Source organism: Coregonus clupeaformis, unplaced genomic scaffold (genome assembly GCF_020615455.1).
Source record: "Coregonus clupeaformis isolate EN_2021a unplaced genomic scaffold, ASM2061545v1 scaf0077, whole genome shotgun sequence".
Classification (NCBI taxonomy): domain Eukaryota; kingdom Metazoa; phylum Chordata; class Actinopteri; order Salmoniformes; family Salmonidae; genus Coregonus; species Coregonus clupeaformis.
In genome coordinates this window covers 374283-401943 of record NW_025533532.1, presented here as the reverse complement: position 1 = coordinate 401943, position 27661 = coordinate 374283, and the positions used below count along the sequence as shown (strand labels likewise).

General features: G+C 44.6%; 1 protein-coding gene across 1 annotated transcript; it reads right to left on the bottom strand.

The window, feature by feature from the left end:
* Positions 1–191: 191 nt before the first annotated feature.
* fhl5 (four and a half LIM domains 5) lies at positions 192–26042 on the bottom strand. Its single transcript, XM_041847070.1, has 6 exons — positions 25966–26042; positions 25629–25800; positions 24221–24395; positions 16260–16429; positions 8416–8602; positions 192–897 (listed from the first exon to the last, which is right to left on the bottom strand). Exons 2-6 carry the CDS (start codon positions 25785–25787, stop codon positions 746–748), a joined length of 843 nt encoding a protein of 280 aa, XP_041703004.1. The 5' UTR covers positions 25788–25800; positions 25966–26042; the 3' UTR covers positions 192–745.
* Positions 26043–27661: the final 1619 nt, after the last annotated feature.

Genomic DNA, 27661 nt, shown 5'->3' with positions numbered 1-27661 from the left:
ACATACAACTTTACTTACATTTCTATGTATGTACAGTGTCTATTTTCCCGCAAGTATAGTGCACTGTGTGTGACCTGACATAATTAGTTACATCCTCTGGATGGCGGCATTGCTACAAGTTTCTCTGGTTTAAGACGGTCATACCAGAAACAGCCCTCCACATGTTCAGTACAACAGACAAAACACATGACCCCACACAACTTTTTATTCATTAAGGCAAAGCAGTGCCATTCATTTAACACAACAGATGCATTCATAAATCAAGGTCAGAATTTTGATTTGAACAAAAAATGAATCACTCGATTTAGATTGTCACCTTATTTAAACTACTACAAAACTACTATTACTTTGATGTGAATAATGATGAAAACTTAAAACATGCAAACAGCAAGGACTAATGTGCAGACAAAATAATTGGTGTCAAGTACATATCTTTGTCGTTTAGATTATCACGAGTGAGATTATTCTGTAAATTATACATTTAACTTGTCATAAGATTCTATTACTTCTCTTGAAAGGGGAAGCTACAGGTGTACATCAAAGGCTCCTCTCCTCACAAACGTCACAACACTGAAACAACAATAGAATGATGAAAGGTCAATATTGTGACCATCTACTGAGGTCACTTCTCGCTGGGTAGGGTTTTGGTGTGGTGTTTCAGAATATGTTGTAGTATGGTTTGAGTGTGGTGTGACCTGTTGCTGGATTGTTACAAGGTCATAAGGTCGTGACCTCCCCAGTGAAGTCATTTCTCTCTGCCGCAGTCGGTGCACAGGATGTCGTCACGCTGGGTGAGGAAGCCACGGCCCACTAGAGACACGGAGCACTGCATACAGGTGAAACACTCGCTGTGCCACTGGCGCTCCTCAAAGGAGATGTACTTGGCTCCTGCCAGACCTGCCACACAAGGATGCAGATATGGGTATAATCTCAATTGTATACTCTTCGAATCCTCGCCTCCTTCTCAAAACCCATTGGAGGAGAAGGTCAGAGGGAAGGGACCTCTGGCATTCTCATCCAATGGGTTTTGAGAAGGAGGCGAGGAGAGGGGATGTGAGGAGTGTGCAATTGAGATTCTCCCGCAGACGCATATATGCACACATGTTAACACACCTAGGGCTCTATTTTAACAAACCTAAAGCAATGGTCTCAGTGCTGGCTGTAGTGCTATAGGTCCTGGGTGTGTCAGAAATATTGTAGTTATTTTCACAGCCGGAATTATGAGTGAAATAGCTGGCAATGGCGCGAAAGGGCTGGGTTTTGATGAATAAACAAGGTGTTAATGCATTCCATGGCTTAATACTGCATGTGCTTGTCTCAAGTTTTGTAGCTTATTGACCGTCTTTGCGTTGTCATCAACTCCAATTCGGCTGGGGGCAGGTAATAATATCTTCCTAGTCCTTTATTGATTGATAATACCGTTTATTAAATAGCATAGGCTACATTAACGAGTAATCTAGCATCTAGCGGAAAAGCGCTCAGTTCTGCCTGACAAGGCTCATCCCAATAAACTTTGGAGATGGGGATGGATGCTTGAACAAGCAAAATTAAGTATGCAGGTAGGCATATGTGTGTATGTTTTAGAATATGCCGTATATTTGCAAGGTACTGACGAATAGACCATTTAAACATATTTTATGGATAGGCTATTTTGCAAGGCCGGGATAAAAAAGACAACGTATTTCTGTTGAACCAGCCTTAGTAGCCTAGGGTAAGGGTAGCCTATGGAGGGCTTGAAATAAAATGGAAAACAAGCAATCTGTTATTTAAAACAACGTTTCTAAATAGGATGGGGTCAGAAACATGATATCATAAATCGCTTCTCTCATTCCATGGCACTGTGGACACACAGGCCTAAATGTCTTTACGCATAACATTTGCATGTCTATACAAAATACTAAGCTCCTGTCAATTGTATCCTATATGAGAGGCAGACAACAACAAAAATCTGCCGTTGATATGGCATTATAAGAGGACTGAATAGTGGAGGAATGTGTCTTTGGAAATCAGACGAGGGGTGGTCTTTGAAAATGGGGATGGAGAGCCTTTTGAAAAAGCAAAATTAAGTTGCAGGTATGTGAATTGTGATTAATGAAAAAGCATGAGGGCAAAAACCTCATATGTGACCGACTGCCTTGATTCGGTCTTATGTAGCAAAATTTGAAATTGTGTTTTTTACATGGGATAAAAGCAGAGACACAGAGCTACAAAATGGAATATCATACACTGCATTTGAGGAACAATGGGAAAGTAATTCTGCTTTGAAAGTTGATAAACTTCTAACCTCACTTTTGAGAAAATAGCCTTTGAATTCTTTGGTACCTACTGGAGAGCTCTTCTTTGTCCACACCCATTCAGCATCGTTCACACCCTTTAAGCTTTAGCCCCACCCATCTCTTTAAGGTTTGATCTGACCGTTCTGTCCTAACAGTCAAGCACCCAAGCTAACTGGCTAGTGTTGGCTAGCTTCCTAGCAATTTCGACACAAATGAGAGAACAGCTTACTGACCATTTTAATTGCCCTAGCAGAGCTAGTTAGGCTGTTTTTATGTTATCCAGAGCGTTGGTGACTGCAACTGTGCTGCTGGCAACAATTTACACTTTATTGCCAACGTTTACTGACACCAGCTATATTCAACAGGTGTTGAATAAAATCAAATCTGATTTGCCACATGCGCCGAATACCACAGGTGTAGACATTACAGTGAAATGCTTACAAGCCCTTAACCAGTTTAAGAAATTTTTTAAAATAGCTAATAATTAAAGAGCAGCAGTAAAATAAAATAACAGCAGGGAAGTTATATACAGGCGGTACCGGTATAGAGTCAATGTGCGGTGACACCAGTTAGTCGAGGTAATTGAGGTAATATGTACATGTGGGTAGAGTTAAAGTGACTATGCATAAATAATAAACAGAGTAGCAGCAGCATAAAAGAGGGAGTTGGGATGGGGTGGGGGGGCAATGCAAATAGTTTGGGTAGCCATGATTAGCTGTTCAGGAGTCTTATGGCTTGGGTGTAGAAGCTGTTAAGAAGCCTTTTGGACCTAGAATTGGCGCTCTGGTACCGCTTGCCGTGCGGTAGCAGAGAGAACAGTTTATGACTAGGGTGGCTGGAGTCTTTGACAATTTTTAGGGCCTTCCTCTGACACCGCCTGGTAGAGGTCCTGGATGGCAGGAAGCTTGGCCCCAGTGATGTACTGGGCCGTACATACTACCCTCTGTAGTGCCTAATGGTCGGAGGCCAAGCAGTTGCCATACCAGACTGTGATGCAACCAGTCAGGATGCTCACGATGGTGCAGCTGTATAACTTTTTGAGGATCTGAGGACCCATGCCAAATCTTTTCAGTCTCCTGAGGGTGAATAGGCTTTGTCGTGCCCTCTTCACTACTGTCTTGGTGTGTTTGGACCATGATAGTTTGTTGGTAATGTGGACTCCAAGGAACTTGAAGCTCTCAACCTGTTCCACTACAGCCCTGTCGATGAGAATGGGGGCGTGCACAGTCCTCTTTTTTTTCCTGTAGTCTACAATCATCTCCTTTGTCTTGATCACGTTGAGGGAGAGGTTGTTATCCTGACACCACACGGCCAGGTCTCTGACCTCCTCCCTATAGGCTGTCTCATCATTTTCGGTGATCGGGCCTACCACTGTTGTGTCGTCGGCAAACTTGATGGTGTTGGAGTCGTGCCTGGCCATGCAGTCATGGGTGAACAGGGAGTACAGGAGGGGCTGAGCACGCACCTCTGAGGGGCCCCCGTGTAGAGGATCAGCGTGGCAGATGTATTGTTACCTACCCTTACCACCTGGGAGTGGCTCGGCAGGAAGTCCAGGATCCAGTTGCAGAGGGAGGTGTTTAGTCCCAGGGTCCTTAGCTTAGTGATGAGCTTTGAGGGCACTATGGTGTTGAACGCTGAACTGTAGTCAATGAATAGCATTCTCACGTAGGTGTTCCTCTTGTCCAGGTGGGAAGGGCAGTGTGGAGTGCAATAGAGATTGCAGCATCTGTGGATCTGTTGGGGCGGAATGCAAATTGGAGTTGGTCTAGGGTTTCTGGGATAATGGTGTTGATGTGAGCCATGACCAGCCTTTCAGAGTACTTCATGGCTACAGACGATGTGAGTGCTACGGGTCGGTAGTCATTTAGGCAGGTTATCTTAGTGTTCTTGGGCACAGGGACTATGGTGGTCTGCTTGAAACATGTTGGTATTACAGACTCAGTCAGGGACATGTTGAAAATGTCAGTGAAGACACTTGCAAGTTGGTCAGGCGAATGCTCGGAGTACACGTCCTGGTAATCCGTCTGGCCCTGCGGCCTTGTGAATGTTGACCTGTTTAAAAGTCTTACTCACATCGGCTACAGAGAGCTTTGATCACAAAGTCATCCGGAACAGCTGAGACTCTCATGCGTGCTTCATCCATCATTCCTTCAATTCTGACCAGTTTCCCAGTCCCTGCCGATGAAAAACATCCCCACAGCATGATGCTGTCACCACCATGCTTCACTGTGTGAGAGGTGTTGGGTTTGCGCCAGACATAGCGTTTTCCTTGATGGCCAAAAAGCTCAATTTCTGTCTCATCTGACCAGAGATTCTTCTTCCATATGTTCAGGGATGCTGCCTATGACCCCAAGAACACCATCCCCACTGTCAAACACGGAGGTGGAAACGTTATGCTTTGGGGGTGTTTTTGTGCTAAGGGGACAGGACAACTTCACCGCATCAAAGGGACGATGAACGGGGCCATGTACCGTCAAATCTTTGGTAAGAACCTCCTTCCCTCAGCCAGGGCATTGAAAATGGGTCGTGGATGGATATTCCAGCATGACAATGACCCAAAACACACGGCCAAGGCAACAAAGGAGTGGCTCAAGAAGAAGCACATTAAGGTTCTGGAGTGGCCTAGCCAGTCTCCAGACCTTAATCCCATAGAAAATCTGTGGAGTGAACTGAAGGCTCGAAACCTTAATGACTTGGAGAAGATATGCAAAGAGGAGTGGGACAAAATCCCTCCTAAGATGTGTGCAAACCTGGTGGCCAACTACAAAAACGTCTGACCTCTGTGATTGCCAACAAGGGTTTTGCCACCAAGTACTAAGTCATGTTTTGCAGAGGGGTCAAATACTTATTTCCCTCATTAAAATGCAAATCAATTTATAAAAATTTTGACATGCGTTTTTCTGGATTTTTTAATTTTTTATTCTGTCTCTCACTGTTCAAATAAACCTACCATTAAAATTATAGACTGATCATGTCTTTGTCAGTGGGCAAATGCACAACATCAGCAGGGGATCAAATACTTTGTTCCTTTCACCGCACCACTTTTCCATTATTTATTTTTTTGAATTTTTTGAAAGAAGTTATTTTTTTCATTTCACTTCACCAATTTGGACTATTTTGTGTATGTCCATTACATGAAATCCAAATATAAATCCATTTCAATTACAGGTTGTAATGCAACAAAATAGGAAAAACGCTAATAGGGATGAATACTTCTGCAAGGCACTGTAATCCGGAGACAGGTGTTTTCTCCATCTCCTTAGCTATCATACGCTAATTTCACTGATTTCAAAACTCGGTCCTCCAGAAAGTGGAGAGCCACACTTATGCAGTTCTACTTAGCGATATATATATATAAAAAAAGGCATTAGACAGGATTTCCTACCCATACTGACCAGCTCAAATAGACAGAAGCGTGCTACAGTGGGGGAAAAAAGTATTTAGTCAGCCACCAATTGTGCAAGTTCTCCCACTTAAAAAGATGAGAGAGGCCTGTAATTTTCATCATAGGTACACGTCAACTATGACAGACAAGTTGAGAAGAAAAAAAATCCAGATAATCACATTGTAGGATTTTTTATGAATTTATTTGCAAATTATGGTGGAAAATAAGTATTTGGTCACCTACAAACAAGCAAGATTTCTGGCTCTCACAGACCTGTAACAACTTCTTTAAGAGGCTCCCCTGTCCTCCACTCGTTACCTGTATTAATGGCACCTGTTTGAACTTGTTATCAGTATAAAAGACACCTGTCCACAACCTCAAACAGTCACACTCCAAACTCCACTATGGCCAAGACCAAAGAGCTGTCAAAGGACACCAGAAACAAAATTGTAGACCTGCACCAGGCTGGGAAGACTGAATCTGCAATAGGTAAGCAGCTTGGTTTGAAGAAATCAACTGTGGGAGCAATTATTAGGAAATGGAAGACATACAAGACCACTGATAATCTCCCTCGATCTGGGGCTCCACGCAAGATCTCACCCCGTGGGGTCAAAATGATCACAAGAACGGTGAGCAAAAATACCAGAACCACACAGGGGGACCTATTGAATGACCTGCAGAGAGCTGGGACCAAAGTAACAAAGCCTACCATCAGTAACACACTACGCCGCCAGGGACTCAAATCCTGCAGTGCCAGACGTGTCCCCCCTGCTTAAGCCAGTACATGTCCAGGCCCGTCTGAAGTTTGCTAGAGTGCATTTGGATGATCCAGAAGAGGATTGGGAGAATGTCATATGGTCAGATGAAACCAAAATATAACTTTTTGGTAAAAACTCAACTCGTCGTGTTTGGAGGACAAAGAATGCTGAGTTGCATCCAAAGAACACCATACCTACTGTGAAGCATGGGGGTGGAAACATCATGCTTTGGGGCTGTTTTTCTGCAAAGGGACCAGGACGACTGATCCGTGTAAAGGAAAGAATGAATGGGGCCATGTATCGTGAGATTTTGAGTGAAAACCTCCTTCCATCAGCAAGGGCATTGAAGATGAAACGTGGCTGGGTCTTTCAGCATGACAATGATCCCAAACACACTGCCCGGGCAACGAAGGAGTGGCTTCGTAAGAAGCATTTCAAGGTCCTGGAGTGGCCTAGCCAGTCTCCAGATCTCAACCCCATACAAAATCTTTGGAGGGAGTTGAAAGTCCGTGTTGACCAGCGACAGCCCCAAAACATCACTGCTCTAGAGGAGATCTGCATGGAGGAATGGGCCAAAATACCAGCAACAGTGTGTGAAAACCTTGAAGACTTACAGAAAACATTTGACCTGTGTCATTGCCAACAAAGGGTATATAACAAACTATTGAGAAACTATTGATATTGACCAAATACTTATTTTCCACCATAATTTGCAAATAAATTCATTAAAAATCCTACAATGTGATTTTCTGGATTTTATTTTCTAATTTTGTCGGTCATAGTTCACGTGTACCTAGGATGAAAATGACAGGCCTCTCTCATCTTTTTAAGTGGGCGAACTTGCACAATTGGTGGCTGACTAAATACTTTTTTTCTCCACTTTATATGGCAGACCAATCCAAACTAATTTCTCGGCCTGTCCATTCAACTTTATTATCTCAGCCAATCATGGCCAGCGGGAAGGTTGCTTTCTTTTTCTGGGGCTAAACCAACTAGGCTCATAATTTAACAATTTTATTCGTATTTGCAGGTGGCATACAAGTTTTGTTTTTAAGGCACATGAAAGTTCACATGTTCCAGAAGGCATTTCTGCCAAAAAATGCATTGATAAAAAAAAAAAAAGTTTACTACTGTGAAGTAGTGATCCGCGACAGTTTCCTGAAACGAGTCACATATTTCAAAGCAATCTCAGTAGACCATTTAAAACCCCTTTATTCAAAGGCTACTTGGCTAATGGCCAGGATAAAAAGACGTACCTATGCGATGCTGCTAAACCAGCTTTGATTAAGGGGTGGGTAGGCTATGGTTGTTTTTTCATCAAATTCAATTAAATGGGGAGGAAACAATAGTTTTTTATGTTTCTAAATAAAAGATTCACCAGCACAAAAGGCATAGGCTGCGCTTCGCTCTCAAAATCCATGACATTATCAACAGCATTTCTGCTAAAACCTGCTTTTTGTGAGTCTTAAAACTTTCCAGTAGCGCTGCATGAAATTGTCACTTTTGTGTTTGTTTCTAAGCGAGCTGTTGTTAGACAGGTTAATTGCCGGACCATGCCAGTGCGCCATTCTTTACATGATGAAATTGCAAACTAGCGTTTGACACGTGAGCCTCATTTTAAAAACATTATAAATGTTTTGTCATTTAGCAGACGCTCTTATCCAAAGCGACATACAGGAGCAATTAGGATTAGGTGCCTTGCTCAAGGGCACATCGGCAGATTTTTCACCTAGTCGGCTCAGGGATTCAAACCAGTGACCATTCGGTTACTGGCCCAACACTCTTAACCGCCTCCAACAATAAAGCCCCTACAATATATGAACAGCATACTATGCAGAATAATGCTTGCATACACACACACTTACAAGTGCACACATATGATGTTACAAACACCAACAGGCGATGTGTGATTGCATGGCATAAATAGAGAATATTAATAGAAAAACGTAGCCTGAAGGGTGAGAAAATGAATGACAATATTCGTAGAGTGACTCACTGGTGATGGGTTTGGTGCAACCCACACACTTCTTGGCATAGAGGTTGCTAAAGCAGTCCAGACAGTAGGGGTAGTTCTCTCTGGAGGTGAAACGCTGTCCTGATAGCTGCTTCTTACAGCCGATGCACAGGAAACACTCACGGTGCCAGGGTTTGTCATTGTAGGTCACCCCACCGGTCGTAATGGCCTTAAGGAGACACACACACACGGATGACACTAGTTTCAAGTTATAATGTCACATGCACAAGTACAGTTCAATGCCTTTCTAGCAAACTAAAAACTCAACAATATAATAATCAATAACAATGTATTAATAGAAAGAAAAGAAACACAAAAAATAAGAATAAGAAATACACAATAAAGTAATTAAGTAAGCAAGGGTATAAGATAAACAGAGTAGTAGCAGCTTGTGGGTGTGTGGGTGTGTAGAGTCAGTATAAATGGATGTGCATATTATATGTGAGTGAGGAAATGTTGGAGTGAGTGTTTGTGTGTGTGTTGGAGTGACAGTGTGTGTGAGTGTGTAGGGCCATGTGAGTGTAGGCAGAGACAGTGCAAATACCGAAATAAAAGGTAGCTAAAGACACAAGGTAAACTCGGTCCGTGTCGCTATTATGTTAGCAATTTATCAGTCGTATTGCTTGGGGATAGAAGCTGTTCAAGAGCCTGTTGGTGTCAGACTTGATGCACTGGTACATCTTGCCATGTGGCAGCAGAGAAAATAGTCCATGGCTTGAGTGGTTTGGGCCTTTGACGATTATCCAGGCCTTCTTTTCACACCGCCTGATATAGAGGTCCTGGATGGCAGGGAGCTCAGCCCCAGTAGTGTTCTTGGTTGTCCGCACAACCCTCTGTAGCACCATGTGATCGAGGGCTGTGCTATTGCCATACCAAGCAGTGATGCAGCCAGTCAATATGCTCTCAATGGTACTGCAGTAGAACCTTTACAGGATTTGAGGGTCCATGCCAAACTTTTTCAACCTCCTGAGGGGGAAGAGGCACTGTCGCGCTTTCGTCACGACTGTGTGTGTGTTTGGACCATTTTAAGTCTTTATTGATTTGGACACTGAGGAACTTGAAGCTGTCTACCTGCTCCACTGCCCCCCCCACCACCGTCGCCGGTGATTAGGCCTACCAGGTCGTGTTGTCAGCGAACTTCACAGTAGGGCCGTAAAATCAAACAAAAACGTATCGAACATGTGAACTTTCATGTGCCCTAATTACAAACTTGTATGGGATCTGTAAATAGGAATACAAATGTTAAATTCAGGCCTTATGAAACCAATAACTAGCCTACTGATTTTTATTCACTCATTAGGTCTAGGGTAGTAGGCCTAGCTACATGGTCTGTGACCTCATTTGATGTGTGCATTAATATGAGAAATCAGCATTTGAGGACAGTGTTGAATGCACATGTGCCCAGGGAGACCACAACCTTACCTTGGTCCAGGGCCAGCTCTGTCATGACTCATTTGGGTCGGCGAGCCCAAGTGGATTGTTATTTTCAGATGGTGACGGAAACAAATATATACAAAAAGGAAAACTACAAAAAGGCATGCCCAAACTAAAGATTCAAACACAAACAAAATGCCTCATGGCCACCAACCAAACCAGCAGCCTAACGGCTTGCCAGCTGGTACTCTGACTGACGATCCACACTTAATTGGCAGCACCTGTCTTTATTACATCTTGGCAGCACAGCACTTGGACCTGGGTACTACTGCCCCCTGGGGGAATGGAGTGTGGTAGTGGTAGTGAGCTGTAGTGTGCTGTCTAAATGACCTAACCTATTCCATAGCACCTCCCCCAACAACAAAATAAAAGACCTCACATAGTCACCAATATCTATTTTCCTGCATTTTCCTAAAATGGTATACTTTGTTTTCTATTTCTTTTCTATACACTTCCTTAACCCTTTACACTCGTACCCGTATACGGGTTGAAAATGGCAGATTTGGACACTGATAACTGCCTAAATTGGAACGCAGTGGCTGTACAGTAACATACATTATGTCAGAGCTCAGGGTCTCCGCTTCATAGCTCTGTATGGGTTTTGACTGAACTTGAGCACCACACACGATAAGAAGTTGCCCCCATCCCTCCTGCTAATTGCGCAACTTTTGAAAATGTTTGGTTGTCTGAGTGAGGGAAATGTTATAAATTAAGAGGACTTGATGTATTTTGAAAGATGAGATGTTGAGGATTATAATAAATACCGCTTTGATGTCATACAAACAAACCAAATACCCTGGGTTGTCCTGAAGAGAATGAGCCTATGTTTGTTGTATAGTGAAGAAAATTTGCTTTCGGACCACGCATCTGAATGCACTCATGACTCCATTATATGCGCACCAAAATTACGATCTGCTTCTCTGAATTGCCTCGTGAAAGCCTAACATTGTAAGATCATATTTGAAATGTATCTAGTCATGTTGGCAATAGAACAAGCTTTCAAATTATGCCCAACTGACCTAGATTGTGATTTATAATGGACCGTTTTTGGATTGCGTAAACAAAAACAGTTATTGTGTGATGGCGGGGATGCAGGGCTGTGTTCCAAACAAAACAACTACAAGTGTGGTTGCTCTAGTTCATTTTTTAAATTTTAGTCATTTAGCAGAAGCTCTTATCCAGAGCGACTTACAGTTAGTGACCACATATATATATATATATTTATACTGGCCCCCAACCCTGGCGTTGCAAACGCCATGCTCTATCAACTGAGCTACATCCCCTCCCCTACCCTGGGCCAATTGTGCACCACCCATGAGTCTCCCGGTCGCGGCCGGCTGCGACAGAGCCTGGATTCGAACCAGGATCTCTAGTGGCACAGTTAGCACTGCAATGCAGTGCCTTAGACCACTGCGCCACTTAGGAGTGCAGTTCTTCAACTGCACAGCTAGGAGAGCTCAAAAAAGCACTTTCTAAACCACGTTTCCATCCACAGTTTTTATGCATAAAAAGTCATACCGTATAAATATAATTACGACAGCTGTGATGGAAACAGGAAGTTTCGGTACAGATCATTTGTTCATTCGACATGGTGTGATCTTTTTGTGTCAGTAAAATGACTTATTTGAGAAATGGCTGTGGAAATGCCTTTATGCGCAAATATTGATATAATAACCAACATATCGAAGTAAACTTGGAGTCACGCGATGATATGGTGTGTGGTTCTCCCACTACGACTCGGGAAAGCATGCAGTTTATTAGGATACAGATGAAATAAGTTATGATGAACTTCACAGGGTGGTGAAAGTGCACAGTGATCTTGATGCTCTTTTCCAATAAATATAGAGGGTCTTATTCTAGTGACATGATGATTGATGCCTGACTGCCAGTTGACAAATACAAATATTCTCGCTCTTATCCATAATAATCTCATCATGTAGACTGCTATCCATCAGAACCGGCGGCAAGCACTCACTCTACATCTCCCATAACAACACTGCCACCTCTAACTTGCTCAATTCCTCTGCTATTTCAACCTCTAGCATTTTTGCCACCTGACATACAGTGTGGAAAAAAGGATTTAGTCAGCCACCAATTGTGCAAGTTCTCCCACTTAAAAAGATGAGAGAGGCCTGTAATTTTCATCATAGGTACACGTCAACTATGACAGACAAAATGAGAAAAAAAAATCCAGAAAATCACATTGTAGGATTTTTAATGAATTTATTTGCAAATTATGGTGGAAAATAACTATTTGGTCAATAACAAAAGTTTCTCAATACTTTGTTATATACCCTTTGTTGGCAATGACACAGGTCAAACGTTTTCTGTAAGTCTTCACAAGGTTTTCACACACTGTTGCTGGTATTTTGGCCCATTCCTCCATGCAGATCTCCTATAGAGCACTGATGTTTTGGGGCTGTCGCTGGGCAACACGGACTTTCAACTCCCTCCAAAGATTTTGTATGGGGTTGAGATCTGGAGACTGGCTAGGCCACTCCAGGACCTTGAAATGCTTCTTACGAAGCCACTCCTTCGTTGCCCGGGCAGTGTGTTTGGGATCATTGTCATGCTGAAAGACCCAGCCACGTTTCATCTTCAATGCCCTTGCTGATGGAAGGAGGTTTTCACTCAAAATCTCACGATACATGGCCCCATTCATTCTTTCCTTTACACGGATCAGTCGTCCTGGTCCCTTTGCAGAAAAAACAGCCCCAAAGCATGATGTTTCCACCCCCATGCTTCACAGTAGGTATGTTGTTCTTTGGATGCAACTCAGCATTCTTTGTCCTCCAAACACGACGAGTTGAGTTTTTACGAAAAAGTTCTATTTTGGTTTCATCTGACCATATGACATTGTCCCAATCCTCTTCTGGATCATCCAAATGCACTCTAGCAAACTTCAGATGGGCCTGGACATGTACTGGCTTAAGCAGGGGGACACGTCTGGCACTGCAGGATTTGAGTCCCTGGCGGTGTAGTGTGTTACTGATGGTAGGCTTTGTTACTTTGGTCCCAGCTCTCTGCAGGTCATTCACTGGGTCCCCCCGTGTGGTTCTGGGATTTTTGCTCACCGTTCTTGTGATCATTTTGACCCCACGGGGTGAGATCTTGCGTGGAGCCCCAGATCGAGGGGAGATTATCAGTGGTCTTGTAAGTCTTCCATTTCCTAATAATTGCTCCCACAGTTGATTTCTTCAAACCAAGCTGCTTACCTATTGCAGATTCAGTCTTCCCAGCCTGGTGCAGGTCTACAATTTTGTTTCTGGTGTCCTTTGACAGCTCTTTGGTCTTGGCCATAGTGGAGTTTGGAGTGTGACTGTGTGAGGTTGTGGACAGGTGTCTTTTATACTGATAACAAGTTCAAACAGGTGCCATTAATACAGGTAACGAGTGGAGGACAGAGGAGCATCTTAAAGAAGAAGTTACAGGTCTGTGAGAGCCAAAAATCTTGCTTGTTTTTAGGTGACCAAATACTTATTTTCCACCATAATTTGCAAATAAATTCATTAAAAATCCTACAATGTGATTTTCTGGAGAAAAAACATCTCAATTTGTCTGTCATAGTTGACGTGTACCTATGATGAAAATTACAGGCCTCTCTCATCTTTTTAAGTGGGAGAACTTGCACAATTGGTGGCTGACTAAATACTTTTTTCCCCCACTGTAACTGATCCCTCGCTTGAGAAAACCCCCACTATCCTCTACATATGCACAAAACACTTCTGGCTCCAACACCCCGTAGTCAAAATCAATATCCTGAACAGAACCATTAAACCGATTGACAAAAGTCACAATTAGCCACTATAGCACGCTACTAACCAACCAATACATGCACACTCTCCAAGCCCCATAGATAACCACTCCAACCAGGCAAAAACCAGCACAGCAAGCACAAAAGCTAAAGTTAGCCACTAGCCCAGCAATACCACAAACGCATTTACCAAAGCTATAAACCACAGCAACAGTTAGCCACTAGCCTAGCGCTAACACAAACGCATCTGCCACAGAGTCCTCCAGACTCCAAATCTTGCAAAACAGTCAACATAAAATGTTCTGGTCCACGAGCAAAACACCTCAGCCGCCCTACGGTAGCTAACGACTACCAGCTGCAAACATTTGACAACATTTGCGGGCGAGGTCCCACCAAACATTTCTGTTGACCAAAAAAACATAATCTATCTTGATAACCTGCAAACGAAACTCACACTAGCGCTACTGCAAACCTCACCTAGCATGCTAGGTCGACACTTGCAACAAACTTTCTCAACAAATGCACAATGACTCTACCAAACCATACCGGTTTAAAACCACCCGGACTGCTAAGATCAAATCAAATCAAATTTGATGTGTCACATGCGCTGAATGCAACAGGTGTAGACCTTACCGTGAAATGCTTACTTACAAGCCCTTAAACAACAATGCAGTTTTAAGAAAATAGAGTTAAGAAAATATTTACTAAATAAACTAAAGTTAAAAAAAGAAGAAGAAAAAAAAAGGAACACAATAAAATAACAATAATGAGGCTACATACAGGGGGTACCGGTACCCAGTCAATGTGCAGGGGTACAGGTTAGTCGAGGTAATTTGTACATGTAGGTAGGGGTAAAGTGACTATGCATGGATAATAAACAGCGAGAAGCAGCAGTGTAAAAACAAAGGGGGGGGGGTCAATGCAAATAGTCCGGGTGGCCATTTGATGAATTGTTCAGCAGTCTTATGGCTTAGGGGTAGAAGCTATTAAGGAGCCTTTTGGACCTAGACTTGACGCTCCAGTACCGCTTGCCGTGCGGTAGCAGAGAGAACAGTCTATGACTTGGGTGACTGGAGTCTTTGACAATTTTTGGGGCCTTACTCTGACACCGCCTAGGATATAGGTCCTGGATGGCAGGAAGCTTGGCCCCAGTGATGTACTGGGCTGGACGCACTACCCTCTGTTGCGCCTTACGGTCAGATGCCGAGCAGTTGCCATACAAGGCGGTGATGCAACCGGTCAGGATGCTCTCAATGGTGCAGCTGTAGAACTTTTTGAGGATCTGGGGACCCATACCAAATCTTTTCAGTCTCCTTAGGTGGAAAAGGCGTTGTTGTGCCATCTTCACGACTTTCTTGGTGTGTTTGGAGCATGATAGTTTGTTGGTGATGTAGACACCAAGGAACTTGAATGGGGGCGTGTTCAGCCCTCCTTTTCCTGTTGTCCAAGATCATCTCCTTTGTCTTGCTCACATTGAGGGAGAGGTTGTTGTCCTGGCACCACACTGCCAGGTCTCTGACCTCCTCCCTATAGGCTGTCTCATCGTTGTCGGTAATCAGGCCTACCACTGTTGTATCGTCAGCAAACTTAATGATGGTGTTGGTGTTGTGCTTGGCCACGCAGTCGTGGGTGAATACAGGAGGGGACTAAGCACGCACCCCTGAGGGGCCCCCGTGTTGAAGAGCACAATTGGTTAGGAGCCCGTAAAACGGCAGCCATCCCTTCCGGCATCATTACTTCTTCTGCCCCAATTGAGTCCTAAATGTTAAAATGTCAATATGTAACGTTTTTGGCTACCTGACCAAATTCACATAGAAACGTGATTTATAGATCTATCATTCTACTTGAAAGCAAGTCTAAGAAGCGGTAGATCAATTCTATGTGCGCTTTTTCTATGCTTCCCGTTCTTATGTTTTGTTTTTGCGTCTTTTACTTTTGGTTTTGTACACCAGCTTCAAACAGCTGAAACAACAATATTTTGGTCCTGGAAAATATATTTCACAGCAGTTTAGATGGTATAATGATTCTCTATACTATACTATCTTATTTTGTCACATAATCTGAAATTAGGTGAACTATTAGAGTTTTAGCAACCTGGAAATGGTGGAGCGATTTCTGCATAGTGCAACTTTAACATTTATCCCAGACGAGCCCCCACATGTAACAAAACCAATAACTAGCCTACTGATTTTGCTGCACTCGTTAGGTCTAGGGGTCTTAGTGCTACTGCCCCCTGGGGGAATGGAGTGTGGTAGTGGTAGTGAGCTGTAGTGTGCTGTTTAAACTACCTAACCAATTCCATATCACAGGATCCTTCCTGGCTAGCGATGATTGGCTGAGATAATGAAGGGGTTGGCCATGCTACTGCTACTTGTCTCCTAAGTGGGATAACAAGTTTATGAACTTTTAAAACAGCATTCATTTCCCATGCTTTCTCCAATCACAGTGTATGATATACCATTTTGGAGCTCAGAATCTGAACTAACAGAAAACAAATTGGGTTGGGTCTTCACACATACAATTACACATTCTTCTAGTGTGCTGCTTATGTCTACATCCTACAGTGTAAATACAAACTTGTAAAAGAACCCTCGCTATTTAACATACAGTTCAAACCATGAGACTGTAAGATTCTTACTTTTTTACAGGCACAGCACTGATATGCAAATTGCTTCTCAAAACAGGGCACGCAGAAGTAGCCGTTGTCTTTGGGGATGAAGGACTTGGTTCCTATTGGCTGCTGGCAGCGGTTGCACAGGAAGCAGGTCTCATGCCAGCTGTTCCCCTTGTACTCCATTTTGCGGGAACCTAGCACAGACGAAGGACAGCTTAGTCAGCATATGGAAACAAGACACAATCACCTACTGCACCAGTGGAGGCTCCTCAGAAAAGGAAGGGGAGGACCATCCTACTCAGTGAATTTCATAAAATAAAAATATTCAAACATCATTAATATTTTTTTGTTGTTGATAAAACTATACTAAATACATTCACGTCACCAAATAACTGATTAAAACACTCGGTTTTCAATGAAGGTCTACAGTAGCCTCCATAGCACTCTGTAGGGTAGCACCATGGTGTAGCCGGAGGACAGCTATTTTCCGTCCTCCTCTGACGGCAATACAAAACCTAGGAGCCTCATGGTTCTCACCCCCTTCCACAGTAATTATGATGACTTTCAGAGGACGTCCTCCAACCTATCAGAGCTCTTGCAGCATGAACTGGCATATGTTGTCCACTCAAGCAAAGCACAGCATCCTAGTAATGAAAGCTACAGCTACCTAGCAATGCAGTGCGCAAAATGTGGTGAGTAGTTGACTCAAAGCAAAAGAAAGACAATAGTTTAACAGTTTTGAACAAATGAATTTCTTCAAAAATGAAGGAGAAGCAGCAGAGAGAGAGCTAGCTATATTTCGTTGTATTTTTTTCACCTTCACTTTCACTTACTTAGCTAGCTAATGCAGCTAGCAATTTAGTTTACTCAAACACAGTTTTGAACAGAGAGGAATGCTATTTATGTTAGCTAGCTTATTAGGTTTATTAGGATACAGATGAAATAAGTAATATTCTCGCTCTTATCCATAATAATCTCATCATGTAGACTAGCTTACCCGCTCAGCCTACCCAAACTATATCGGCGAGCTGTTGGCTAGAGTGCATGTGCCAAGACCAGAGTAGGTACATTTGATATTTAACGCAACAGTTATTGTGACAAAACTATCTGTAGAGTTGCTGTCACACCCTGGCTCGGGGACTCTATTTGTTGAGCCAGGGTGTGTTTATTCTATGTGTTATATTTCTATGTTGGGGGTTCTAGTTTGTCATTTTCTATGTTGGCCTGAGTGACTCCCAATCAGAGGCAACGAGTGTCAGCTGTTTGCTGGTTGTCTCTGATTGGGAGCCATATTTAAACTGTCGGTTTTCCTTTGTGTTTTGTGGGTTCTTGTTTCTAGTTGGTTGTGTTTTACCGTGTACTGTCACGTTACCGTCTTTTGTTGTTTTCATCACGTTTCGCTAATAAACGAGTATGTTTGCCTGCAACGCTGCGCCTTGGTCTACTCCTTACCCTGACGATCGTGACAGAAGAACCCACCATACCAGGACAAAGCAGCGTGTCCAGGAATCGGCAGCCTGGACGTGGGAACAGATTTTGGACGGGCAGGGGTCCTGGACCTGGGAGGAGATCCTGGCCGGGATGGATCGCCGGCCATGGAGTGAGACAATTGAGAGGCGACGAAGAGAGGAGCAACGGCGTAAGCAGTGTCAGCGTTGGACGGTCGAGAGGCAACCCCAAAAAATGTTTAGGGGGGGGCACACGGCATGGACGACGGGGCTGACGGAGGCAGAAAAGGGGCGGATTCAGAAGGCCACCAGGTTACGGGGGCCACTGGTCAAAGCAGGGAGGGAAGGTGTAGAGGCACGGCGAGAGGTACTGGGGTGTGTTACCAGTCCGGTCCGGCCATTTCCAGATCCCGAGATAGAGCCAGTGGTGTGTGTCCCCAGTACGGTCCGGCCTGTTCCAGCCCCTCGCACCAAGTGTACGGTGCGCGTCGCCAGCCCGGTCCGGCCTGTTCCTGCTCCTCGCACCAAACCTACGGTGTGCGTCGCCAGCCCGGTCCGGCCTGTTCCTGCTTCACGCACCAAGCCTATGGTGTGCGTCGCCAGCCCAGTCCGGCCTGTCCCTGCTCCACGCACCAAGCCTATGGTGTGCGTCGCCAGCCCGGTCCGGCCTGTTCCTGCTCCACGCACCAAGCCTACGGTGTGCGTCGCCAGCCCAGCCCGGCCTGTCCCTGCTCCACGCACCAAGCCTACGGGGTGCGTCGCCAGCTCAGCCCGGCCTGTCCCTGCTCCACGCACCAAGCCTACGGTGTGCGTCGCCAGCCCAGCCCGGCCTGTCCCTGCTCCACACACCAAGCCTACGGTGTGCGTCGCCAGCCCAGCCCGGCCTGTTCCTGCTCCACGCACCAAGCCTACGGGGTGCGTCGCCAGCCCAGCCCGGCCTGTCCCTGCTCCACGCACCAAGCCTACGGTGTGCGTCGCCAGCCCGGCCCGGCCTGTTCCTGCCACTCGCACCAAACCTACGGTGCGCGTCGCCAGCCCGGCCCGGCCTGTTCCTGCCACTCGCACCAAGCCAGGGGTGCGAGTCGCCAGCCCGGCCCGGCCTGTTCCTGCCACTCGCACCAAGCCAGGGGTCCGAGTCGTCAGCCTGGTCCAGCCCTGTTCCTGCTACTCGCACCAGGCCAGGGGAGCGAGTCGTCAGTCCGGTGAGGCCCGTTCGGCTCCACGCACCAAGCCAGGGGTGCGAGTCGTCAGTCCGGTGAGGCCCGTTCGGCTCACGCACCAAGCCAGGGGTGCGAGTCGTCAGTCCGGTGAGGCCCGTTCGGCTCCACGCACCAAGCCAGGGGTGCGAGTCGTCAGTCCGGTGAGGCCCGTTCCGGCTCCACGCACAAAGCCAGGGGTGCGAGTCGTCCAGCCCGGTCCGGCCAGTTGCTACTCCACGCACCAAGCCAGGGGTGCGCGATCGTCAGCCCGGTCCGGTCCATTCCTGCTCCACGCACCAAGCCAGGGGTGTGTATCGTCAGCCCGGTTCGGCCAGGTGCTACTCCACGCACCAAGCCAGGGGTGCGAAGTCGTCCAGTCCGGTGAGGCCCGTTCCGGCTCCACGCACAAAGCCAGGGGTGCGAAGTCGTCCAGCCCGGTCCGGCCAGTTGCTACTCCACGCACCAAGCCAGGGGTGCGCATCGTCAGCCCGGTCCGGTCCATTCCTGCTCCACGCACCAAGCCAGGGGTGTGTATCGTCAGCCCGGTTCGGCCAGGTGCTACTCCACGCACCAAGCCAGGGGTGCGCATCGTCAGCCCGGTCCGGTCCGTTCCTGCTCCACGCACCAAGCCAGGGGTGCATGTCGTCAGTCCGGCTCCGGCCAGCGGGGCTAAACCGGACCAGGGGCGCTATGGGGGGTTGATTGGAGGGTGGTGGGCAAGGCCGGAGCCAGAACCGCCGCCGAGGAGGTATGCCCACCCAGCCCTCCCCTGTTTAGCTCTTATTGAGGCGCGGTCGCAGTCCGCGCCTTTAGGGGGGGGTACTGTCACACCCTGGCTCGGGGACTCTATTTGTTGAGCCAGGTTGTGTTTATTCTATGTGTTATATTTCTATGTTGGGGGTTCTAGTTTGTCATTTTCTATGTTGGCCTGAGTGACTCCCAATCAGAGGCAACGAGTGTCAGCTGTTTGCTGGTTGTCTCTGATTGGGAGCCATATTTAAACTGTCGGTTTTCCTTTGTGTTTTGTGGGTTCTTGTTTCTAGTTTGTTGTGTTTTACCGTGTACTGTCACGTTACCGTCTTTTGTTGTTTTCATCACGTTTCGCTAATAAACGAGTATGTTTGCCTGCAACGCTGCGCCTTGGTCTACTCCTTACCCTGACGATCGTGACAGTTGCGATGCGACGGAAACACATTGAACTTTAGATTTTTATTTGGTACATGAAAAATTAAGCAAAAAAGTACATTTTGTGTGGAGTATGTTATCAGCAACTGATTTTTAGCCACAACAAGTCAATGTGGTGGAAACCCACCACTGGTGGGAAAATGCACATATTTTCTTTATACGGATTCTAGAATTGTGGTGAATGATGGACGGAGTCAGGTGCAGGAGTAAAATAACCGGATGCAGATGTATTCCTTCCAGACATACAATGTGCCTACAACGGCAATCGAAACAGGTACAGGGGAAAACAATCCTCCCTGACCAAACACAGTCTCAGAAAATACAATAAATGTAATGACACAGGGGAAAATCAACCCTGGCAAAATAAATGAAAGAGTATCTCAACCGAGCTACTCTCTTCCCACATAGAACAATCACAAGGGGGCAGAGGGAACACTTATACACAGACTAATTAGGGGATGAGCACCAGGTGTGTGTGATTGACAAGACAAGACAAGTGGAGTGATGAGAATGGGAGCGGCAGTAGCTAGTAAGCCGGTGACGACGAACGCCGAAACCTGCCCGAACAAGGAGGGGAGGCAGCCTCGGCGGAAGTCGTGACATGAATTCTGTTGCCAATTGAATGGAAACCTAGCTAGTGTTGAAGACTCTTCTTTGAGTCATAAAAGTGTATTGAAATTACTTAGGAACTGTGCACACTTTGGAGAGATGTGTGGCCACTTGGAGACACCAATTTAACCTCTCACTCAAACCCACAAACTCACTTAGCCCAAATGTTCCACGAATATTCTTACCTTACGGATGTATCCAGAGTATTTTTAGATTTCGTTATCAACAAATGTGGTGAACAGTACAGTCAATGAAAAATGCACATAAAATCAATAGTCTAATGTTTGGATTCAGTCTTGTCAGGTGAACTGTTGTGTCCTTACCTTTAGTCTAATAATTCATAATCTCCAAACTGTTACTTTTTAATTGCTACCATGGTTATGCATATGCTTTCCATATTTCTTCTGTAAGAAATATTTCAATTTAGCCCTATCCATATAGGCTAATTCTCACAAGTGGAAAGGGTTAACTAAAGATAATAATATGTACAGTATAAACACTACAGCTGCAAAACTATGCAACATGACTACATAAACCCTCAACCCTGAGATAAAGCCATTCTAGAAAACCAGAACCAAATCAAAACACAAAACCATCAAATTCACTGCTCTGCACTCAGGTAATTTCTTCCTGCCAAAAGTCTCTGACTTGAGCAAACCAAGGGAAAACCTGTGACCCATGTTCACAAGCGCCAAGCTCCATCTGATATGTAAGCAATAATGAGAGACTTAGAACCACCATCACCAGGGACAAGTAAACATCGACCACAACTTCAGCAAACTCACTAGAAAAACAATCCACGTACCCAAGAGCAAAAACCAAGCCATGAGGTCGAAGGAATTGTCCATAGAGCTCCGAGACAGGACTGTGTCGAGACACAGATCTGGGAAAGGGTGTTAAAGTTTGGCCGGGTGCAGCATTGAAGGTCCCCAAGAACACAGTGGCCTCAATCATTCTTAAATGAAAGAAGTTTGGAACCACCAAGACTCTTCCTAGAGCTGGCCACCCGGCCAAACTGAGCAATCGGAGGAGAATGGCCTTGGTCAGGGAGGTGACCAAGAACCCGATGGTCACTCTGACAGAGCTCTAGAGTTCCTCTGTGGAGATGGGAGAACCTTCCAGAAGGACAACCATCTCTGCAGCACTCCACCAATCAGGCCTTTATGTCCAGACGGAAGCCACTCCTCAGTAAAAGGCACATGACAGCCCACTTGGAGTTTGCCAAAAGGCACCTAAAGACTCTCAGACCATGAGAAACAAGATTCTCTGGTCTGATGAAACCAAGATGGAACTCTTTGGCCTGAATGCCAAGTGTCAAGTCTGGAGGAAGCCTGGCACCATCCTACGGTGAAGCATGGTGGTGTCAGCATCATGCTGTGTGGATGTTTTTCAGCGGCAGGGACTGGGAGACGAGTCAGGATCGAGGCAAAGATGAATGGAGCAAAGTACAGAGAAATCCTTGATGAAAACCTGCTCCAGATCGCTCAGGACCTCAGACTGGGGCGAAGGTTCATCTTCCAACAGGACAATGACCCTATGCACACAGCCAAGACAATGCAGGAGTGGCTTCGGGACAAGTCTCTGTAAATCCTTGAGTGGCCCAGCCAGATCCCGGACTTGTACCCGATCTAACATCTCTTGAGAGACCTGAAAATAGCTGTGCAGCAACGCTCCCCACCCAACCTGACAGAGCTTGAGAGGATCTGCAGAGAGGAATGAGAGAAAGTCCCCAAATACAGGTGTGCCAAACTTGTAGCATCATACCCAAGAATACTTGAGGCTGTAATCGCTGCCAAAGGTGCTTCAACAAAGTACTGAGTAAAGAGTCTGAATACTTATGTAAATGTGATATTTCAGTTTTATTTTATTTATTTTCAGTTTTTGCTTTGTCATTATGGGGTATTGTGTGTAGATTGATAAGGGGGGAAAAACATTTAAATCAATTTTAGAATAAGGCTGTAACATAACAAAATGTGGAAAAAGTCAAGGGGTCTGAATACATTCCGAAGGCACTGTAATATGCATGTCAATCTCTCCTGGTTCAAAGTGGATGAGAGATTGACCTCATTACTACTTGCATTTGTGAGCGGTATTGACATGTTGAATATACCGAGCTGTCTGTTTGAACTACTGGCACACAGCTCAGTCACCCATGCATACCCCACAAGACATGCACCAGAGGTCTCTTCACAGTCCCCAAGTCCAGAACAGACTATGGGAGGCGCACAGTACTACATACAGCCATGAATAGAAGCAGTAAAAACAGATAAAAATACACCTTATGGAACAGCAGGGACTGTGAAGCAACACAAACATAGGCACAGACACATGCATACACACACACGATAAAATACGCACTAAACACACACGTACACATTTTGTGTTGTAGATATGTGGTGGTAGAGTAGGGGCCTGAGGGCACACACTTAGTGTGTTGTGAAATCTGTTGTGAATGTATTGTAATGTTTTTAAAATTGTATTACTGCCTTAATTCTGCTGGACCCCAGGAAGGGTAGTTGCTGCCTTGGCAGTAGCTAATGGGCACTGGAACTCTTCCAAGTCAAGGTAAGCTTTCGGTTATATTAATTTATTGCCACCGGGGCCTGCCAGTGTAACTGCTAAACTGCTTTCTGTATACTGTACTGCATGATTGTAGCGGGTTTGCTTATGCGTTAGTTCTAGTAGCTATGTTGACCAGCTATTATGGTGACATTGACAACGATGTAGGCTGTGTGTAGCGGTTTGGCTTTGAAAGGTTTTTCGCATGGTCACAGACAGCTGTTGTGTTGTGCACTGAAGTCCACAAGCGAAGAGAAAAGAGAGAAGGAGAGCGCGTAGATGCAAGAAGGAATTATACAACGAGTAAAGTGATGATGCTGTTTGCATGTGGCTGCTTTGAAAGTGAACTGTGTTGCGGGTGATCAGGGGTGTATTCATTCTGCCAATTCTGTTGAAAAACGTTTCTTAAACGGAAGCAAACGGAACGAAATGGAGATAAACCTACCTGAATTTTTCCAATAGAAGCTCTCGTTTGCAACGGTTTAGACTAATGTGTGCAAGGCGGTATCGAATGTGTCACTGTCTGTCACCTTGATTACGCCAATTTGTCTCTCAACCTGTGCACCTACGTTATAAACGTTCATTCGTAGGGTACCCACCTTATGATGCGTATAGGGACAATTTGAGTATGATGTAGTAGCCTAAACCTATCGATGTTACTTTGAGCTGGGTGAATGGAATATGAATGACAGTCATCCAATATGCTGTAATAGAAATAAGGCCATGCTCATAAAAAAAAAGAAAATCGTCCTCCCTAATCTTAAATGGCACCGACTGCCCCTGTACTGCACATATAGTAGTAGGCCTGCAGAAATAGAACACCTCCACCAATAGGGACTGAGGAATGGTGACAAATGTATTGGTGGTCAATGCAATGTTATAGTTCTTGCTATATCATATCAAGCATTTTTCAGGGAAGAACAATGTGAACTAAAATACATATTTTATAATAATCAATATCATGATCATTGTTGTCCTACAGCACCTGGCATGATGGTTTTCTTGCAGGTGGAGCACTTGGAGGAGTACTCATGGGAGTAACACTCTGTGCAGAGCAGTTGTTCATCCTTAGCTGCAAAGGGCTTTTCCACCAGAGAGCGGCTGCATTTGGCACACTTGAAGCACTGCTCATGCCAGTGGCGATCCTTATAGGACAGATCCTATCACACAAACATATAGACAGTGTTAACCATGGAATGGATTGGATTGATGGTTATTATTCCCACAGCAATTTAATTGATTAAATCAAAGAATTTGAAAGAATATGATTTATAAATAATACCTTACTGAGATTACTGTCTTCCTTATCAACTGTCTTACCTTATCATCACCAAAAAACATTTGGTTTTTGTTGGTATTGTTGGTTTTTGTTGTCATTGGATAATTTCTGAACAAATTATATATAGCTTAAAAGCATGTTTTTTGAAAGTATTTTTTTCCCATGGAAAGTCATTATTTGAGAACAACAATAATTAATGTCAAAATGTCATGGGATGCATATTTTTGTTGGTGGCCCATTCTTTGTTTGAGGGTATGCAGTTCTGTTAATTAGATGTCTATAAACCTTGGACATTTTTCACAACTTTGCTTGTTCAAACCATAACTGACGAAAGGCTTTAAAGCCCCAATGCAGTGTTTTTAATTTGTGTGTTTATTTCATGAGCCGTGTTGATAGAAATGTAAATATACGTATTTACATACATAGCCCTGATTGGCGGATAGGATCGTCTAGACTCTAGAGAGCCTTCCCCCTTACCCCTTCCAAGTAGGAGGATACATATGCAAATAAAAGATGATTGGTCATTGGTCAGAACAATCAGATCAGATTGTGACATGATCTGGGCCCAAACATTCCATCCCACCTGAATAGGCTGAAATTGTAGGCGTTTTTTTTTTTGTTCTTCAAAAAGCTCTTACACTAAAAGGACATGATCATAATTTTCACAATTTCAGTTTTATTTCGACCTCATAGTGTGGAAATATCATTAAAAAAACAGAAAATCACATTTTTGACTGCACTGCCCCTTTAAACATAACAATCTTGTACTTCAGTTTCACTGACGTGCTTATGTATATACACTGAGTATACCAAACATTAGGAACACCTTCCTAATATTGTCTTGCCCATTCACCCTCTGAATGGCAAACATACACAATCCATGTCTCGGTTGTCTCAAGGCTTAACAATCCTTCTTTAATCTGTCTCCTGCCCTTCATCTACACTAAAGTAGATTTAACAAGTGACATCAATAAGGGATCATAGCTTTCACCTGGATTCACCTGGTCAGTCTGTCATGGAAAGAGCAGGTGTTCTTAATGTTTTCTATACTCAGTATATAATACTCTATGCACATGAAAATATGCGTTATATGTGGTCAGTACATAATGCTTACCTTACAGTTGCACCCAATAGGCAGAGAGCACACTTCACAGCAATTGGAGAACAAGTTCTCATAACACTTAATGCAGTACTGAGTATCCTCCTTCAAAACATATTTATTTCCCAACAAGGACTCCTTGCAGTAATGGCAGTCAAACCGCTCTGTAGACATGCTTGCTCTTTACCTGCAGGTCAAAGACACAGAAATGAACAGCAAGAAAATACCAAAATATTATTTGTATCCTTAGTAAATAGCCTTCCTTCCTGCAATCAGGATCCAACCAATGTCCTTCCCCATATAGTTCAAAGTAGTCTGAATTCTAAGTGCTGACTTATTTTTATTTTTTTACCTCTGATGATGTTGGTTCCAAGGAGAGACTGAATTGATGGCTGCAGAGTGAGGACTAGGCGTGGGGATGGAGAGGGGTAAACCAGGATTAAGTGGGTACATCATTGAAAGGCACATCTATAAATACTAGCCCTCATATTACCAGTCATCTCTGGGGAGAACGGACATGCTCCACTGCACACTTCTGCACCTTTTAAGGGAGTTTGTGCTGAGCATACTGGCAAACTTTTATGTTGGTTAAAAGGTTGTGGTTATGAATGTGAATATTGAGGGAGAGGGGGAAGGCGTGTTTGTACATGAGACGTTTCATATTAATCTCGTGGTATTTTTTGTTGTTGAAAATGTCTGTGAAAACTGAGGATTCAATTAAGCAATAAGGCCCGAGGGAATGTGGTATATTGCCAATACAGTGGGGAAAAAAAGTATTTAGTCAGCCACCAATTGTGCAAGTTCTCCCACTTAAAAAGATGAGAGAGGCCTGTAATTTTCATCATAGGTACACGTCAACTATGACAGACAAAATGAGGAAAAAAAATCCAGAAAATCACATTGTAGGATTTTTAATGAATTTATTTGCAAATTATGGTGGAAAATAAGTATTTGGTCACCTACAAACAAGCAAGATTTCTGGCTCTCACAGACCTGTAACTTCTTCTTTAAGAGGCTCCTCTGTCCTCCACTCGTTACCTGTATTAATGGCACCTGTTTGAACTTGTTATCAGTATAAAAGACACCTGTCCACAACCTCAAACAGTCACACTCCAAACTCCACTATGGCCAAGACCAAAGAGCTGTCAAAGGACACCAGAAACAAAATTGTAGACCTGCACCAGGCTGGGAAGACTGAATCTGCAATAGGTAAGCAGCTTGGTTTGAAGAAATCAACTGTGGGAGCAATTATTAGGAAATGGAAGACATACAAGACCACTGATAATCTCCCTCGATCTGGGGCTCCACGGAAGATCTCACCCTGTGGGGTCAAAATGATCACAAGAACGGTGAGCAAAAAATCCCAGAACCACACGGGGGGACCTAGTGAATGACCTGCAGAGAGCTGGGACCAAAGTAACAAAGCCTACCATCAGTAACACACTACGCTGCCAGGGACTCAAATCCTGCAGTACAGACGTGTCCCCCTGCTTAAGCCAGTACATGTCCAGGCCCGTCTGAAGTTTGCTAGAGTGCATTTGGATGATCCAGAAGAGGATTGGGAGAATGTCAGATGAAACCAAAATATAACTTTTTGGTAAAAACTCAACTCGTCGTGTTTGGAGGACAAAGAATGCTGAGTTGCATCCAAAGAACACCATACCTACTGTGAAGCATGGGGGTGGAAACATCATGCTTTGGGGCTGTTTTTCTGCAAAGGGACCAGGACGACTGATCCGTGTAAAGGAAAGAATGAATGGGGCCATGTATCATGAGATTTTGAGTGAAAACCTCCTTCCATCAGCAAGGGGCATTGAAGATGAAACGTGGCTGGGTCTTTCAGCATGACAATGATCCCAAACACACCGCCCGGGCAACGAAGGAGTGGCTTCGTAAGAAGCATTTCAAGGTCCTGGAGTGGCCTAGCCAGTCTCCAGATCTCAAACCCATAGAAAATCTTTGGCGGGAGTTGAAAGTCCGTATTGCCCAGCGACAGCCCCAAAACATCACTGCTCTAGAGGAGATCTGCATGGAGGAATGGGCCAAAA

Excerpts from the sequence above, each read along its gene's own strand:
- fhl5 (XM_041847070.1), bottom strand. The coding sequence starts at position 25,787 with ATGTCTACAGAGCGGTTTGACTGCCATTACTGCAAGGAGTCCTTGTTG. Across the intron at positions 16,430-24,220 it reads CAAGAAAACCATCATGCCAG|GTTCCCGCAAAATGGAGTAC; the intron begins GTGCTGTAGGAC and ends CGTCTGTGCTAG. Across the intron at positions 8,603-16,259 it reads AGTGCTGTGCCTGTAAAAAA|GCCATTACGACCGGTGGGGT; the intron begins GTAAGAATCTTA and ends TGTCTCCTTAAG.